At 37.7% G+C, this 18,401-nt stretch overlaps 1 protein-coding gene across 1 annotated transcript in view; it reads right to left on the reverse strand.

Moving 5' to 3' along the window:
- Window positions 1-334: 334 nt before the first annotated feature.
- The window catches only part of CCDC15 (coiled-coil domain containing 15), an 89,151-nt gene continuing 71,084 nt past the window's right edge, over window positions 335-18,401 (reverse strand). Inside the window, exons 12-14 of the mRNA XM_063094490.1 lie at window positions 3,336-3,509; window positions 2,248-2,396; window positions 335-1,017 (exon numbers count right to left, since the gene is read on the reverse strand). Of these exons, the coding sequence (XP_062950560.1) occupies window positions 896-1,017; window positions 2,248-2,396; window positions 3,336-3,509 (445 nt within the window). The 3' untranslated portion in view covers window positions 335-895. The remainder of the gene's footprint in view (window positions 1,018-2,247; window positions 2,397-3,335; window positions 3,510-18,401) is intronic.

Below are 18,401 nucleotides of genomic sequence, written 5' to 3' on the forward strand. Positions count from 1 at the left end.
AAACTGTCAGTATCTGTCTTTAATTCATAACATTAAATCTTTTCATATTTTGTAACAGAAAATACTGTGAAGACATATCAAATCCATACCACCTATGGCAACTTTTATTTCACTTGCTCTGTAGGCATGCCATTCACCAAAGTTTTTAAAGACAGGGAAATAAGGCAGGACTTTACTCACTTTGACTCCAGATTCACTTTTTGAAATGCCACTCACAATTATTTCATACAGAAGATATTCAAAAGATAGAGGGTTTATTCCCCCTTTTTTCACAATAAAAATTTATACAATTAAAAATCTCTATGTGCAATGTCACTGAATGAGAAAAGAGGCAATACATTTAAAAACAAAACAAACAAACAGAAAAACAGCAGATAGAAAATTTTGAGAAGAAAATGTGCATCAGATTCAGATTCATCTCATGTCTAATTGTTACACACAACTTGAAAAGTTAATGGTAACATAAATGGCCACTGATGCTCAGACGCTCATTTCCTCTCTTCTCTATTTTATGAAGAAAATTTCGATATTGTCAAGGCTCAAAGATACAGTTTTAGAAAGATGATAAATGAGATAATCTCAAAGATATCTCATGATCTCTTCTGAACAGAGCAAAGTAAGAGACACCTTACTTGTCTGACTGGTCATTTTTTAAAATAATAGGCTCTATATGGTTCATAACAAAGAAGAGGCAAGTTTGGAAGTCAACTTTCAATCTTGGTCCCAAGGCAGAGATTGAAGCAATGGTTGCAATCTAATTATAGAGACAGTTATGTGGGATAGTGTTTCTTTCCAGTGTTTCTTTTCATCTTATATACTTTAACAGCTTTTCCTAAATAATATCTCAAGGTTGATTTTTAAATGAAGACCAAAATACCACCAGTTCAGATTTCTATTACAGATTTTTCAAGGTCCGTCTGTGTGCAGAAGCAAAATTATGAATGGCGTTTCGAAGAGTTGAACTCCCCTCAGAGATATCACAAGAATTGATGACTGAATGAAGTGCCCGAGTATATGCTGCAAAGAAAGGTTTGCACAGTGATGAACAGAGTCAAATTCTAAACAACTCTCCCACCCTCTTTCCTATTAGTACTGCTTATGTACCCAGAATCTCATAGGTATTAACTTCAACTGTCTATTGAATTAATATTTATTGAGCACTTACTACATGATAAACACTCTGTGGGGACAGAAAAGATAATGGAGAGTATGGGCACAAAAATAAATTGCAGTGTAATATTTTCAAACCAGGGGCATATGCAAAATGTCATCACAGAATGAAGTTGGGAACGAATGAATATCTATCTAGGAGAGGATGGAAAAGATTTCCAGAAGTGGTAACATTTAAGATGGATCTCAAAGAATGCGGTAAAGGAAAGAAGGCATCACAGTCGCAGAACTGAGAGTGTGAGGTGCAAAAGGTATAAAAAAATATGGAATGTACTGGGAATATCAAGTTTAATATGGCTAGAGTGTGGCATGAGACCAGAGAGAAAATATGCTAAACATGCCATGTATTTTGTACTATAATGGGGAACCCTATACTATTTTGTACTATAATAGGGGAATAGCATAATAAGATCTGTGTTTTAAAAATTATAACACATAGGACTGATAAACTGATATAACACAGATGGGGCACTAGGAATATAAATACTGGCAGTACTGTCAGTGTGTACATGAGGCATACATAACCTCTAAACTCTATAAAACGATATATTCAAGGACAGACAGGAAACAGAAACATTAGTGACAATAGAAAAGACTCCATTTTCTCTAGCTGGGACTCCTAACAGAGTATATACCATTCCTCATTTTCCTCAGTGTCCCCTGGCAGAACTGGCAGTCTAATGTGGATATATATGATAATAAGTCTGTGCTAGATATCATTAAAGTATTTGGATAACAGGGAATTCAATGGGACAGAGTCCTAACTTAGGCCACAGAAGGCAAATTCTAATAGTCTTCAATTAAAGGAGGACCTGGAACCCAAGTTCCCCCTACAGTGGAATGAGCTGGAAATATTTCCCCAGCATAGATGGGGACAAGAAGATAACAGATCTCAAAGAGAAATATAACTCCCTGTAATTATTTTCATTGCCTTACACAGTTGTTTTGTAAAGGGGTTAATAACAGTCTCTAATAGATGGTAAGCACTCAATAAATGCTAAGTTACTATTATCACTATTTTTGTTTTATTTTATTTTAATTGCCATTAAGCCCCAACTATTTATTCAAGAAACTTACCTCTGTGGTTTTTATAGAAAATACAATTGTTGGCACAGGTATTGGGATGAGCATCCCAAAAATCAGGACCACAACAGCATAGTGGAGGTAAAGTAATATTATATAGCTGCATCTTCTCCTGGATCTGAGCTCGTAAAGCTTCTACATATCTATAAAAATACAGTATAATCAGGCAAAGTAAACTGCTAGGAAGAGAGTGAGCATGCATCCTGATTTTACAACCAGCTTTAACTGTTAAAACTATTTCATATCTCAGCCTCAATTCTTCCTGTTTGTACTGGGAAATAGCACTTGGAAAAATATAGTGCTATTCCCAAGAGGTATTAGGCAATTGCAGTGAATTGAATTATGTGCCCCCAAAACTCTCTGAAACTAAATTTGTGTCCCCCAAGTTTTGGGTATTAGAAACTTAGCCCCCACTGTGACTGATAAGAGGGTGGAAAATCCTATTATGGTAGTTGAAAGGTGGAGCCTTGAAGAGGTAATTGGATTGTAGGACCATGCAGTAGTGAATGGATTAAAAATGGTGGTCAGGGGCATGGTTCTGAGGGCTTTAAAAGGAGAGGAGAGTCTCTCTCTCTCTCTCTCTCTCTCTCTCTCTCTCTCTCTCTCTCTCTCTGCTCTCTCTGCTTACACCATCTTGCAATGTGAGACCACTGGGTCACTGTCACTACCACCAGATGGAATTTGGACTTCCCAGCCTCAGAAAATGTAAGCAATAAATTTTGTTTTTCTTTATAAATCACCCAGTTTCAGGCATTTTGTTATAAGCAACATAAACAGACTAATATAGCAATCAAGATATTTGATGAAGCTTTTTCGGGGACTGTGAGGCAGAGGAGATGCTGACCCAGCCTGGGACGTCAATTTCATTGTCCCCTCCAGTACTCTACTCCCTCTCCAAGCCCCTCAATAAAATAGTTTGACCTCCCCTTGCCCATAAGAAAAAAGAAATTTAGTAAAGTTATGTACTCTTAAATAAGGAAAAGAGGAGACACAGTAAATTCTCTTTTAAGGAAAATGAGAACACCAACGTCCTACTAAGTCTCCTCAAGAGCCAGAATTTCGTGCAGTACTTTTCATACTACCTTAGGTATTCCTTTTGTCTCTGTTGCTTTTCTCTGGCTCCTTTTATTTCTTCAAGTTGTAACTGGGCTAACATGTCACTCATCTTCTCCCCTGAATATGGTTCTTCATGAAAATTCGTTTTTAGGATCCTCTGCTCTTCAGCATAACGTTGTTGCTCTTTCTTTTTCTTAATTCTGAGAATGAAATTTTAACATGGTTGGGAATTTCATAAAATTTTAATTTAAAATTAGCTTCTAGATCCAAATAACTCAAAAAATCCACCAAGCGGGGATGGGGGAGGGAGTGGGAGATGGGGAGAGACTGGACAAGGGACATAAAGAATAATTACGATTTGTAACAATATATATGCTAGTAGTACTGATTTGATCAACATATCTCAATGTTGAACCCCAAAAATATGTATAATCAATTTTGATTCAATAAATAAAATAAATTAAAATTAAAAAAATAAAAATAAAAAGAAATCCACCCAACAAGGGAGTGAGGAAATCAGTTTAATATCCCAAGAATATCTTCAAAAATTCCTGCTGGTCAATTTGAGTTTATACTACAGTTCATCTGTATACAAGGCCTCTCAAAGAGAAATGAGCAATGGCCACTATTAAAAGCATTTTTCTGTTAGAATCCTAGTAGCACAAGAGCCTTCTCAGGTTAAAACTACAAGTAGACAGGACTTCTGCTTCTGGCCAAAACAGAATTACAGGAACTGGATTTGCCCTCTCACCTTAAACAACCAAAAATTTTTTTTAAGTGTACAAGGAAGTAAACCAAACAAAATACAAAAAATAATGGCTTTCAAGACACTGGACATCAAGCAATGAAAAGACAGTGGTCCCTGACAGATAGCAAACAAAGTGAGCCCTATAACTGTCAAGATTACTGCCTTGAAAGTTTCCAGGCAGTGGCACAGGGCAAGGGAATTAAATGTGGAGCCTGGTGGACTCCCGACCTGAGGAGATAGAGCTAAGAGTACAGGGAGACAAAGGCAACCAGGTTCACAGGACAGAATACCACAAAAGAGAGAGCTGCTCAGAGAGAGAACTCCAGAAATGAACAGAGGGTTTCCTAGTACACAGCAGAGTACTGACTGTTCCATGTATACAAAGAAATGATGTAAGGTGACAGAAAGAACCATCCAAAATAATAAGAGAGAACAGTGCCTAGTGTTTACAGAGCACTAGGAATAATGCTTATTCCCACCAGTCAAACTTGAAAAACTGATAATTCATAGGGATTTATGTAGAGTATTCAGATCTTACCTCAGTAGTGGGAAATAATACTAAGTCCTAGACTGAGCACTGCTCTGGACCCATTTAACAAACTGTAAAAAGCAAGTCCTCAAAGTAACTTAACTGGATACCAAAACAAAGCTCAGGAAAATTTACAGGAATACAAAGACCCACCAACTAACAAGGTAAAATTTGTAATATTGGGCATCCAATCTAAGATTATCAGGCATGCAAAGAGGCAGAAAAATACAACTCATAATGAGAATAATCAAGAACTGATACAGTTGTTAGAATTAGCAGAGAAGGACATTAAAACTATTATTACAGCTATATATATATATACACATATATATATAAAAAGGATGTATATATATATATACATCCTTTTTTTTTGGTCCCTTTTGTGACCGGTAAGGGGATTGCAACCCTTGGCTTGGTGTCGCCCGCACCGCGCTCAGCTAGTGAGCGCACCGGTCATCCCTATGTAGGATCCGATCCTGCTCGGCAGGAGCACAGCTGCGCTCCCAGCGCCGCACTCTCCTGAGTGCGCCACGTGGTAGGCCCTACAGCTATATTCTATAATTCAAAATGTTAAAATACAAAAAAGACTGAACTCAAATTTCTAGAAATGAAAACTACAATTTCTAACATGAAAAATACACTGGATAGAATTACCAGCAGATTAGATGTTGCAGAAGTAAATCCGAAAGCATAACAATAGAAACTATCCAAAATGAACTATAGAAAAGTAAATTTGGAACAATAAAAAAAGCACCAAAAACAAAAACAAAAACAAAAAAACCCGGGTAAAGGACTTGAACAGACATTTCTCTAAAGACTGGCCAACATGCATATAAAAAGATGCTCGATATCAATAATCATCAGGGAAATGCAAACCAAAACCACAATAAAATTATCACCTCATACCTATTAGGATGGCTACTATAAAAAAAAAAAAGAAAAGAAAAAGAAATAGAAAATAACAAGTGTCGGTGAGGATGTGAGAAATGGAAGCCCTTGTACACTGTTGTTGGAACTGTAAAATGGTGCAACTGCTCTGAAAAACAGTATGCAGTTTCATAAAAAAAAAAAAAAAAAAAGGCTGGCTGGTTAGCTCAACTGATTAGAGCAGAACCTTGTAATGCCATGATCACAGGTTCAGATCCCTGACCCAGCCAGTGAACCAGCCAGCTGCCCCCACCCCCCACAAAAGTCTGCCTCCAAAAATTAAAAAGAGAGTTACCATATGATCCGGCAATCTCACTTCTGGGTACATATCCAGAAGAATTGAAAGCAGGGTCTCAAAGAGTTATTTGTACACCCCTGTTCATAGCAGCACTAATTAATAATAGCTGAAAGGTGGATGCAACCCAAATGTCCACCGACAGATAAACATAAACAAAATGTGGTGTATATATATACAATAGAATATTTATCCAGCCTCAAAAATAAAGGGGGTTGGCTAGCTTTGTTGGTTAGAATGTGGTGTTGTAACACCAAGGTGAAGGGTTCGGATCTCCACACCGACCAGCTGCCTAAAAAAAAGAAAGGAAATCCTGTCACATTAGACTACAAGGACGAGCCTTTAAGGACATGCTAAGTGAAATAAGTTAATCACAAAAAGATAAATAATTTATGATTCCACTAATGTGGGGTCTAAACTAGTCAAATTCATAGAAAAAGAAAGCAGAATAGTAGTTACCAGAAGCTAGAGATAAGGAGAAAAGAGGAGTTGTTTATCGGGTACAAAGTTTCAGATTCACAAAGCGAAAGTGTTCTGGAAATCTGTTTCACAACAATGTGAATATACTTAACACTACTAAACTATACACTTAAATACGGTTAAGATGGTAAATTTTCTGTTGTGTGGGGGTTTTTTTACCATAATTTTAAAAAATGCATGTCACATAAACAAGTGAATAAAAAAAAAGACGTAATAAGTTGTTTTCAGACATACAAAAGCTGAAAGAATTCATCTCTAGCAGACCCACAGCTACTAGAAATGTCAAAATATGCCCTTCATCATGCCACAAAGTAGAGAAGGAAAAAAAAAGAAAAGAAAAAAATATGTTCTTCCAGCAGGAGGGAAATGATACTATAGGTTTTACACACATATATGTATATATGATTTTTCTTATTATTTAAATCTCTTTAAGTAATAACTGACTGCTTAATACAAAATAATAACTTGAATGCAAAAGTAAAATGCGTGACAATAGCATAAAAAATAGTATGGGAGAAATAAAAGTATACTATTATAAGATTCTTATACTATACATGAAGTAATACAAAATCATTAGATGGAAGACTATGAAAAGTTAGTGATATGTACCATAAACCCTAGAACAAACAATAAAATAACAAAACAAAGGGTTATAGCTAATATGCCAACAAAGGAGATTAAATGGAATCATAAAAATATAAAAAGTAATTCAAAAGAAGGCAGAAAAAGAGAAAAAAGAGAACAAAGAAGAGATGGGACAAACAAAACAAACAGCAAGATTATATACTCATATCTAACCCCATCAATAATCATGTTAAAGATAAATTATCTAAACACTATGATATATGGCAGAACGTCAAGACCCCAACTACATACTATGAATAAGAAATGTATTTTAAATATAAAGGCATAAATAGGTTAAAAATAAAATAATGGAAAAAGATATACCATACTAAACTAATTTTTAAAAGTGCAGTGAAAAAATAAATAAATAAATAAATAAATAAATTTTTTTTAAAAAAGTGCAGTGAAAAAAAAAATATATATGTATATGTCAGACAATGTGGGTTTCAGAGAAAAGAAAATTATCAGGGATAAAGCAGATCACTTGATACTGATAAGAGAATCAATTATTTACAGAAACATAACACCAAACATTTATACACCTAATAACAGAGCCTCAAAATAAATGCAGCAAAGACTGACAGAACTACAAAGAGATAGAGACAAATACAGTTACAGGCACAGAGTTCAATACCCCCCTCAATTATTAAGTAGGCAGAAATATGACAAGGATATAGTAGAGTTGACCAACACTATTAACCAACTTGACCTAATGAACATTTATAGAGCACTCCACAGCATTTATAGAACAGAAAAATACACATTCTTCTATTGTAAGGTTCTTGAACATTGATATAAATTGAATTATGTCCAGAAAATTGGTACCAGAGAAGTTGGGTGTTACTTATAGTAAATACTTGAAAATGTGGAAGTGGCTTTGGAGCTGGGTGTTGAGGAGAGGCTGGAAGAATTTGAAGGAGCAAGCTAGAAAAAGCCTAGCTGCTGGTGGGAGTTTAGAAGACAAGAAAACCAGGGAAAGTTTGGAACTTCTTAGAGACTGATTAAATGGTGGTGAGCAGAATGCTGATAGAAATATGGACTGTAAGATCATCCTAAGGAGATCTCAAATATAAATGATAAGGAGTTTATTGGAAACTGGGGCAAAGATCACCCTTGCTATGAACTGGCAAGGAACTTGGCTGCATTCTGTTCATGCCCTAAGTATTATGGAATGTGGAATTTAAAGGTACTGACCAGGGTATTTGGCAGAAGAAATTTCTGAGCAGCAAAACATTCAGGAAGCTGCATGGCTACTCGTAATAGCCTATGCTGAGTTACGGCAGAAAAAGTTTGCAGTAAAGCCAGAATTTATAATTCAAAAGAAAGCAGAGGGCAAAAAATGGAAAAATTTCAGCCTGGCCATGAAAGAAAGGGTCTAGCCCAGCAACCATCTGCTAAAGAGATTAGTACAGAAGAACAGAAGAAAGGGATTATCAAGAAAAGGGAAAAAGGACCTTGGAGGCATTTCAGAGATCTCAGAGGCTGCATCTTCTATTTCAGGCCCAGAGGGCTAGGAAGACAGAATAATCTCGGGGAACATTCTCCATGGGCTCACTGCCCAGGGCCACCTCAGGATGCTGCTCCCTGCACCAGGATCCCAGCTGCTTTAGCTGCTCCAACTGTGGCTAAACTGGCCCCAGGTGTGGCTGGACCCCCAGCTTTGGAAAATACAAGCCAGTTGGTGTCTGTGTGGTGTTAAGTCTGGAAGCTCACAGAATGGTACAGCTGTGGAGGCTTGGGAGCTTCTACCCCAATTTCAAAGGACATATGAAAAAGCCTGGGGGTGCAGGAAGAGATCTATCATAGGGGTGGAGTCACTGCGGACAGCCTTTGCTAGAGCAATGCCAGGCAGAAACATGGGGTCAAAGTTGCAGCAGAGAAACCCTATTAGCGCATTGCCTAGTGGAGCCATGGGAATGGGATCACCATGGAGAACCTGGACTTGGAGAGCTACCACTGTGCAACACCACCCTGTGAGAGCTAAAGCATCACCTGAGACCAGGAAAGCCATAGGAACAGAGCTGCCTGAGGACTTGAGGACCCAACCCCCGTACCAGCGTGCAGAGAACATGAAGTCAAGGTACATGGCTGATTCTCCAGCTTTAAGATTTGATGCCTGCCCTGCTGGGTTCTGGACTTGTTTGGGACCTGTTACCCCTTTCTTTTGGCCTATTTTTCCCTTTTTGAATGGGACTATGTACCCTATGTTTGTCCCTCCATTGTATCTTAGAAGTAGATAACTTTTTTGATTTCACAGACGGGACTTTGAACTTTCGAACCTTTGAGTTCAAACAAGTTAAGACTTTGGGGATGGAATAAATGTATTTACCTGTGAGAAGGACACAACCTTTGGGGGCCAGGGGCAGAATGATATGGATTGAATTGTGTCCACCAAGTTGTATGTATTAGAGGCTTGGTCCCTACTGTAACAGTGTTAAGAGAGTGGGAAATCCTATTATGGTAATTGAAAGGTGGGGCCTTGAAGAGTGAATTAGATTCTGAGGACCATGCCGTAGTGAATGGATTAATAATGGTGGTCATAGGCATGGTTCTGAGGGCTTTAAAAGGAGAGCATATGAGAATCACTCTAATTCTGCTCTGCCATTTTCTGCCATATGAGACCCCTGCATTGCTGTAAAGCTACCACCAAAGAAGACCCTCACCAGATATTTCCCTGGACTTTGGGCTTCCCAGCCTCTGAAACTGTAAGCAATAAATTTTGTTTTCTTAGAACTCAGTTCCAGGTATTTTGATATAAGCAACAGAAATGGACTAATACAAACATGGAACATTTATCAAAACAGACCTTATTCTGAGCCATAAAACAAGTGTCTATAAAATCAAAAGGCTTCAAGTCATACATTACATACTACTCTCTGACCACAATAGAATTAAATTTGAAATCAGTAACAAACAGATCCTTGGAAAAATCCCCAAATACTTGAAAACTAAATAACACTTCTTAAAAACCCATTATCAAAGAAGAAAATATAAGGGAGAATTAGAAAGTATTTTGAACTGAATGAAAATGAATTCACTGGATGCTGCTAAAGAATATTTTTAAAGAATATTAATGGATATTTATAGCACTAAATGCCTATATTAGGAAGAAAAAAAAAGGCCTCAAATCAATGACCTATCAGCTTCTATGCTAAGAAATTTTAAAAAGAAGAGGAAATCAAGCCAAAATAAGCAGAAGAAAATAAATAATAGAGATTGAAAAATCAGTGAAATAGGATACAGAAAAATAATTTTTAAAAATTAATAAAACCAAAAGCTAGTTTTTTTTTTTTTAAGGAAAGTCAAGGGACAAAAGCTAGTTCTTTGAGAAGATCAATAAAATTGATAAATCTCAAGCCAGTCTGATCATGAAAAAAAGACCCAAGTTATTAATATCAAACATAAGAGGTGATATCACTACAGATTCTACAGATATAAGTAAACAATAGGAGAATACTAAGAACAATTTTATGCCAATAAATTCAACAACACAGACGAAATGTCAAATTCTTTGAAAGACACAAATTACTAAAGCTCATTCAGGAAAAAATAGACAACCGGAATAGCACTACATTCCTACTGGAATTAGGTAGGAATCTCTCCACAATGAAAAGTCTAGAACCAGATGGATTCACTGGCAAATTCTACCAAACATTTAAGGAAGAAATACCAATTCTACCTAAACTCTTTCAATAAAATTAAAGATGAAAGAAAGAAAATTGACAAAATCCAACATCCATTCCTGATAAAAATTCTCAACAAACTAGGAGGAGAAAGGAACTTCCTCAGTCTGATAAAGGGCATCTACGAAAAACCTATGGCTAACATCATACTTAATGGTGAAACACTGAATATTTTCTCTTTAAGATCAGGGAATGTGCACTCTCATCAATTCTACTCAACATTGTACCGGAGATTCTAGCCACTGCAATCTGGCAAAAAAAAAAAAAAAAAGAAAGAAAAAAAGAAAGAAAAGAAATAAAAGACATCCATCCAGATTTAAAGAAAGAAATAAAACTGTCTTTATTTGAAGATGTCATAATCGCCATGTAAAAAACCCAATGGAATTAGTCAGTGAATTTCATAAGGTTGCAGGACACAGAATCCATATTCAAAAATCAACTGTGGATTTCCACATACTATGTACAATCAGAAATTGAAATTAACAAAATGGTACGATTTAAAATAGCATCAACATTATGAAATACTTAGGGATTGGTTTGATAAAAGACATGAACTACTTATACACTAAAAACTATAAAATATTGCTGAGAAAAATGTAAAAAGAGCCAAATAAATGAGGAGATATGCCTGTTTATGGGTTGGAAGACTTGTTACTAAGGTGTCAATTTCTACATTTTACCCAAATTATCTACAGATTGAAAGCAATCCCAATGAAAATTCAAGACAGCTTTTTTACAGAAATTGAAACACTGATTTTTAAATTCAAATGGAAATGCAAAGGGCCAGGAATAGCCAAGAGAACTCTGAAAACAAAAAATTGGAGGGTTAACCCCATCTGATTTAAAGCATTACTACAGAGCTGCACTAATCAGAACCTCATGGTATTAGCATAAAGATAGACAAATAGATCGATGAAACAGAAGAGAAAATCAGAAATAAACCCAGGTATATACGGAAAACTCATTTTTTAAACACATTTTCTGAGATACAATTTACATACCATAAAGTTCACCATCACCATAACATGAGAACATTTCATCGCCCCAAAAAGAATCCTTGTACTTATCTCCACCCCAGCCCTAGGCAACCACAATCTTTCCATCTCTATACATTTGCCTAGTCTAGACATTTCATATAAATGAGATAATCCAATACATGCCCTTTTGTAATTTGCTTCTTTCACACGGCATAAAGTTTTCAAAGTCTATCCATGTTATAGCAGTACTTCTTTCATTTTTATTGCTAATATTCCATCTTATGGATATACCACATTATTTTTCTATTCAACAGTTTTTGGACATTTCGGGTGTTATTTTCCAAAGTGGCGATACTATTTTACATTCCCCACCAGCAATGTATGGGGATTCCAATTTTTCTACATCTCACCAATACCTGCTATTATTTGTCTTTATCTATTATAGCCATTCTAGTTGGTGTGAACTGGTATCTTGTGGTTTTGATTTGCATTTCCCAATATCTAATGATGCTGAACATCTTTTAATGTGCTTATAAGCCATTTGTATATTTTCCTGGGAGAAATATCAATTCAAATGCTTATCCACTTTTTTTTTTTTTAAATTTTTATTTTATCGATATACATTGTGGCTGATTATTGCTCCCCATCACCAAAACCTCCCTCCCTCCTCCCTCCCCCCTTCCCCCCCAATAATGTCCTTTCTGTTTGCTTGTCGTATCAACTTCAAGGAGTTGTGGTTGTTATATCTTCTCCCCACCCCCCCCGGTTGTGTGTGTGTGTGTGTGTGTGTGTGTGTGTGTGTGTGTGTGAATTTATATATTAATTTTTAGCTCCCACCAATAAGTGAGAACATGTGGTATTTCTCTTTCTGTGCCTGACTTGTTTCACTTAATATAATTCTCTCAAGGTCCATCCATGTTGTTGCAAATGGCAGTATTTCATTCGTTTTTATAGCTGAGTAGTATTCCATTGTGTAGATGTACCACATTTTCCATATCCACTCATCTGATGATGGACATTTGGGCTGGTTCCAACTCTTGGCTATTGTAAAGAGTGCTGCGGTGAACATTGGGGAACAGGTCTACCTTCGACTTGATGATTTCCATTCCTCTGGGTATATTCCCAACAGTGGGATAGCTGGGTCGTATGGTAGATCTATCTGCAATTGTTTGAGGAACCTCCATACCATTTTCCATAGAGGCTGCACCATTTTTCAGTCCCACCAACAATGTATGAGAGTTCCTTTTTCTCCGCAACCTCGCCAGCATTTATCGTTCAGTCTTTTGGATTTTAGCCATCCTAACTGGGGTTAGATGGTATCTCAATGTGGTTTTGATTTCCATTTCCCAGATGCTGAGTGATGTTGAGCATTTTTTCATATGTCTGTTGGCCATTTGTATATCTTCCTTAGAGAAACGCCTGCTTAGCTCTTTTGCCCATTTTTTAATTGGGTTGCTTGTTTTCTTCTTGTAAAGTTGTTTGAGTTCCTTATATATTCTGGATATAAATCCTTTGTCAGATGTATATTTTGCAAATATTTTCTCCCACTCTGTTGGTTGTCTTTTAACTCTGTTAATTGTTTCTTTTGCTGTGCAGAAGCTTTTTAGTTTGATATAATCCCATTTGTTTATTTTTCCTTTGGTTGCCCGTGCTTTTGGGGTCGTATTCATGAAGTCTGTGCCCAGTCCTATTTCCTGAAGTGTTTCTCCTATGTTTTTTTTAAGAAGTTTTATTGTTTCAGGATGTATATTTAAATCCTTAATCCATTTTGAGTTGATTTTAGTATATGGTGAGAGGTATGGATCTAGTTTCATTCTCCTGCATATGGATATCCAGTTATCCCAGCACCATTTGCTGAAGAGGCAATCCCTTCTCCAGTGAATGGGCTTGGTGCCTTTGTCAAAGATCAGATGGCAGTAAGTGTGTGGGTTGATTTCTGGATTCTCTATTCTATTCCATTGGTCAGTGTGTCTGTTTTTATGCCAGTACCATACTGTTTTGGTTATTATAGCTTTGTAGTATAGCTTAAAGTCCGGTAGTGTTATGCCTCCAGCTTTATTTTTTTTGCTCAGCATTGCTTTGGCTATGCGTGGTCTTTTATTGTTCCATATAAATGACTGGATAGTTTTTTCCATTTCAGAGAAAAATGTCTTTGGAATTTTGATGGGGATTGCATTGAATTTGTATATCACTTTGGGTAGTATGGACATTTTCACTATGTTGATTCTTCCAATCCAAGAGCATGGGATATCTTTCCATCTTCTTGTATCCTCTCTAATTTCTCTCAGCAGTGGTTTGTAGTTCTCATTATAGAGATTTTTCACCTCCTTGGTTCACTCAATTCCTAAGTATTTTATTTTTTTGGTGGCTATTATAAATGGGCAGGCTTTCTTGATTTCTCGTTCTGCATGTTCACTATTGGAGAAAAGAAATGCTACTGATTTTTGTGTGTTGATTTTGTATCCTGCTACTGCGCTGAAATCATTTATCAATTCCAGCAGTTTTTTTGTAGAGGTTTTAGGCTGTTCAATATATAGGATCATGTCATCTGCAAACAGGGACAGTTTGACTTCATCTTTTCCAATCTGGATGCCCTTTATTTCCTTCTCTTCTCTGATTGCTCTGGCTAGTACTTCCAACACTATGTTGAATAGGAGTGGTGACAGTGGGCATCCTTGTCTAGTTCCTGTTCTTAAAGGAAAAGCTTTCAGCTTTTCCCCATTCAGGATGATATTGGCTGTGGGTTTGGCATATATGGCTTTAATTATGTTGAGATACTTTCCCTCTATACCTAACTTATAGAGGGTCTTTGTCATGAATGAGTGCTGAACTTTATCAAATGCTTTTTCAGCATCTATAGAGATGATCATATGGTCCTTGTGTTTGAGTTTATTAATATGGTGTATCACATTTATTGATTTGCGTATGTTGAACCAACCTTGCATCCCTGGGATGAATCCCACTTGATCGTGATGAATAATTTTACGTATGTGTTGCTGTATTCTGTTTGCTAGTAATTTAGTGAGGATTTTTGCATCTATATTCATCAAGGATATCGGCCTGTAGTTTTCTTTTTTGGTTATATCTTTACCTGGTTTTGGTATCAGGATGATGTTTGCTTCATAGAATGAGTTTGGGAGATTTGCGTCCGTTTCAATCTTTTGGAATAGTCTGTAAAGAATCGGTGTCAATTCCTCTTTGAATGTTTGGTAAAATTCTGCTGTGAATCCATCTGGTCCTGGGCTTTTCTTTGTTGGGAGCCTTCTGATAACAGCTTCAATCTCCTTTATTGTTATTGGTCTGTTCAAATTTTCTACGTCTTCATGGTTCAGTTTTGGGAGCTTGTGTGTGTCCAGAAATTTATCCATTTCCTCCAGATTTTCAAATTTGTTGGCGTATAGTTGTTTATAGTAGTCTCGAATGATTCCTTGTATTTCAGATGAATCAGTTGTAATATCGCCTTTTTCATTTCTAATTTTTGTTATTTGAGTCTTCTCTCTTCTTTTTTTTGTTAGCCATGCTAATGGTTTGTCAATTTTATTTATCTTTTCAAAAAACCAACTTTTTGATTCGTTGATCTTTTGAATTGTTTTTTGGTTTTCAATTTCATTTAGTTCTGCTCTGATCTTAATGATTTCTTTCCATCTGCTAACTTTAGGTTTGGATTGTTCTTGTTTTTCTAGTTCTTTAAGGTGAAGTGTTAGGTTGTTCACTTGCCATCTTTCCATTCTTCTGAAGTGAGCATTTAATGCAATAAATTTCCCCCTCAATACTGCTTTTGCAGTATCCCACAGGTTTTGGTATGATGTATCATTGTTTTCATTAGTTTCAATAAATTTTTTGATTTCCTGCTTGATTTCATCTTGGACCCATATGTCCTTAAGTAGAATGCTGTTTAATTTCCATGTGTTTGTATAGTTTCCAGAGTTTCGTTTGTTATTAATTTCTAGTTTTAATCCATTGTGGTCTGAGAAGATACATGGGATAATTCCAATTTTTTTGAATTTATTGAGACTTGATTTGTGACCTAATATGTGATCTATCCTGGAGAATGATCCATGTGCTGCTGAGAAGAATGAATATTCTGAGGTTGTTGGGTGGAATGTTCTGTAGATATCTGCCAATTCCAATTGGTCTAGAGTCTTGTTTAGATCTTGTGTTTCTCTACTGATTCTTTGCCTAGATGATCTGTCTAATGTTGACAGTGGGGTGTTCAGGTCCCCTGCTATTATGGTATTAGTGTCTATTTCCTTCTTTAGGTCTAATAGAGTTTGTTTTATAAATCTGGCTGCTCCAACATTGGGTGCGTACATATTTATGATTGTTATGTCTTCTTGATGGATCAGTCCTTTTATCATTAAGTAGTGTCCCTCATTGTCTCTTTTTATGGTTTTTAGTTTAAAGTCTATTTTGTCAGATATAAGAATAGCTACTCCAGCTCGTTTTTCTTTTTTGTTTGCATGGTAAATCTTTTTCCATCCTTTCACTCTTAGTCTGTGTGAATCTTTATGGGTGAGGTGGGTCTCTTGTAGGCAGCATATAGTTGGGTCCTCCTTTTTGATCCAGTCAGCCAGTCTGTGTCTTTTGATTGGGGAATTTAAGCCTTTTACATTAAGAGTTGTTATTGAAAGGTGTTGATTTATTCCTAGCATTTTGTTGGCTGTTTGGTTGTCTTAGGTGTCTTTTGTTCCTTGCTTTCTGATTTACTGTTTGGTTTCTGTGTTTGTTAGTTCCTTAGGTTGTAGATAGTGTTTTTGTTTGCTTGTTTTCTCTTCATGAATGCCATTTTTATTATACTAGTGGGTTTTGATTTTTCTTGGGTTTTTAGTGCAGTGGTAGTCATTTTTCAGGAACCAAACCCAGTACTCCCTTGAGGATTTCTTGTAAGGGTGGTCGTGTGGTAGTGAACTCCCACAGTTTTTGTTTGTCTGAGAAATATACTATTTGCCCTTCATTTTGGAAGGATAGCCTTGCAGGGTAGAGTATTCTTGGCTGGCTATCTTTGTCTTTTAGTATTTTGAAAATATCATCCCATTCCTTTCTAGCTTTTAGGGTTTGTGATGAAAAGTCTGATGTTATCCTGACTGGTGCTCCCTTATAGGTGGTTTGACGCTTCTCTCTTGCAGCTTTTAAGATTCTCTCTTTGTCTCTGAGTTTTGCCAATTTGACTATGACATGTCTTGGAGAAGGCCTTTTTGGGTTGAATACGTTTGGAGATCGTTGAGCTTCCTGGATCTGAAGATCTGTGACTTTTCCTATACCTGGGAAGTTTTCTGCCACTATTTTGTTGAATATGTTTTCAATGGAATCTCCATTTTCCTCCCCTTCTGGAATACCCATGACTCGGATATTTGAGCGCTTAAGGTTGTCTGATATCTCTCTCAGATTTTCTTCCATGTCCTTGATTCTTTTTTCTTTCTTTTTGTCTGCTTGTGTTATTTCAAACAGCCCATCTTCAAGTTCAGAGGTTCTCTCTTCAACTTCGACAAGCCTGCTGGTTAAACTCTCCGTTGTGTTTTTTATTTCGCTGAATAACTTCTTCAGTTCAGCAAGTTCTGCTACATTTTTTTTTCAGGACATTGATTTCCTTGTACATTTCCTCTTTCAGATCTTGTATACTTTTCCTCATTTCATCATGATGTCTAGCTGAGTTTTCTTGTATCTCATTCAGTTTCCTTAGAATTATCACTCGAAATTCCTTGTCAGTCATTTCAAAGGCTTCTTGTTCTATAGGATCTAGAGTTTGAGATTTATTAACTTTTGGTGGTGTACTTTCTTGATTTTTTGTATTTCTGGTATCTATTTTTTGATGTTTATTCATTGTGGCAGGGGGTTTCACAGTCCACCGGCTTGAGACTAATGAATAACTAGGATGTTGCTGTGGTTGCCAATTTCGTATGGCTACCTCTGTGGCTGCTCAGTTGGCCTCTAGTGCCTTGTGTGTGTGGTTGCCTCGGGTCTTGGGCTTCTCCGGGGAGCCACCTTTCTGGTCAGCTTGGACTCTGCTGGGCTGGTGGATCACGTACCACAGGGTGTGTGATCTCTGTTGAGCTTTCACTTCCTGTGCACGACTTCTCCCTGTTCCGTGTGCTCTGGCCCAGGCTGTTAGATCGTGCAGTGGCGACTCCACCGGGTGTGTGGTTTCTGTTGAGTCTCCGCCTCCCTGGCCGCACGTCTCCCCACTCTGTGCGCACTGTGCTGGGCTGGGGCGTGTCTTCTGCAACCCTGTCTATCAGCTGGGCCTTCAAGACCCTGCTCGGCACCGCCTCGCCCAGGAAGTCTACCAGGTTTCTGCTAGGCACAGACGACCGGTCGCTCTGGGTGCCTTTATAGCACTGTGTAGATCTTTCTCGGGACTTGTTCACCTTTGTATCCCCCCGGTATAAACCGAGTCTAGCGCCCGCCTGCAGCCAGCTCTCTGGCAGGTTCAAGCGGACCTGGGAACTCTCCTACCACACTATTCCCAACCAGAAATTCGTTAGGCTTTTTTTTTTCCGAACTGGTGGCCGCAGAGATGGTATCTGCCTCCCAGTAACAGGAAGTTTACCGGGGGCTGGAGTCCAGGGTGTGGTGGAGTGACAGTCGGCCCGCGCGTACTTCCTTGCTCTCCCAACACTGGCCGGGGACACCCCACGCCACAAACCCGCCAGAGAACCGCGGAGGGAGTGGGAGGGGAGGTCGGCCCGCAGGCTCCAGAAAGCCCCACGTTAGGCCAAGCAAGTGGGAGGGCTCAGTGGCGGCCGAGCCAGGCGGAGCTGCCCGGACCTGGGAAAATGGAGGGAGCCCCGGGGCGGTGAGTGGCCTGGTGATGCAGGTGGGAGTCGGGTGG

Source organism: Cynocephalus volans, chromosome 4, assembly GCF_027409185.1.
Source record: "Cynocephalus volans isolate mCynVol1 chromosome 4, mCynVol1.pri, whole genome shotgun sequence".
Lineage (NCBI taxonomy): Eukaryota > Metazoa > Chordata > Mammalia > Dermoptera > Cynocephalidae > Cynocephalus > Cynocephalus volans.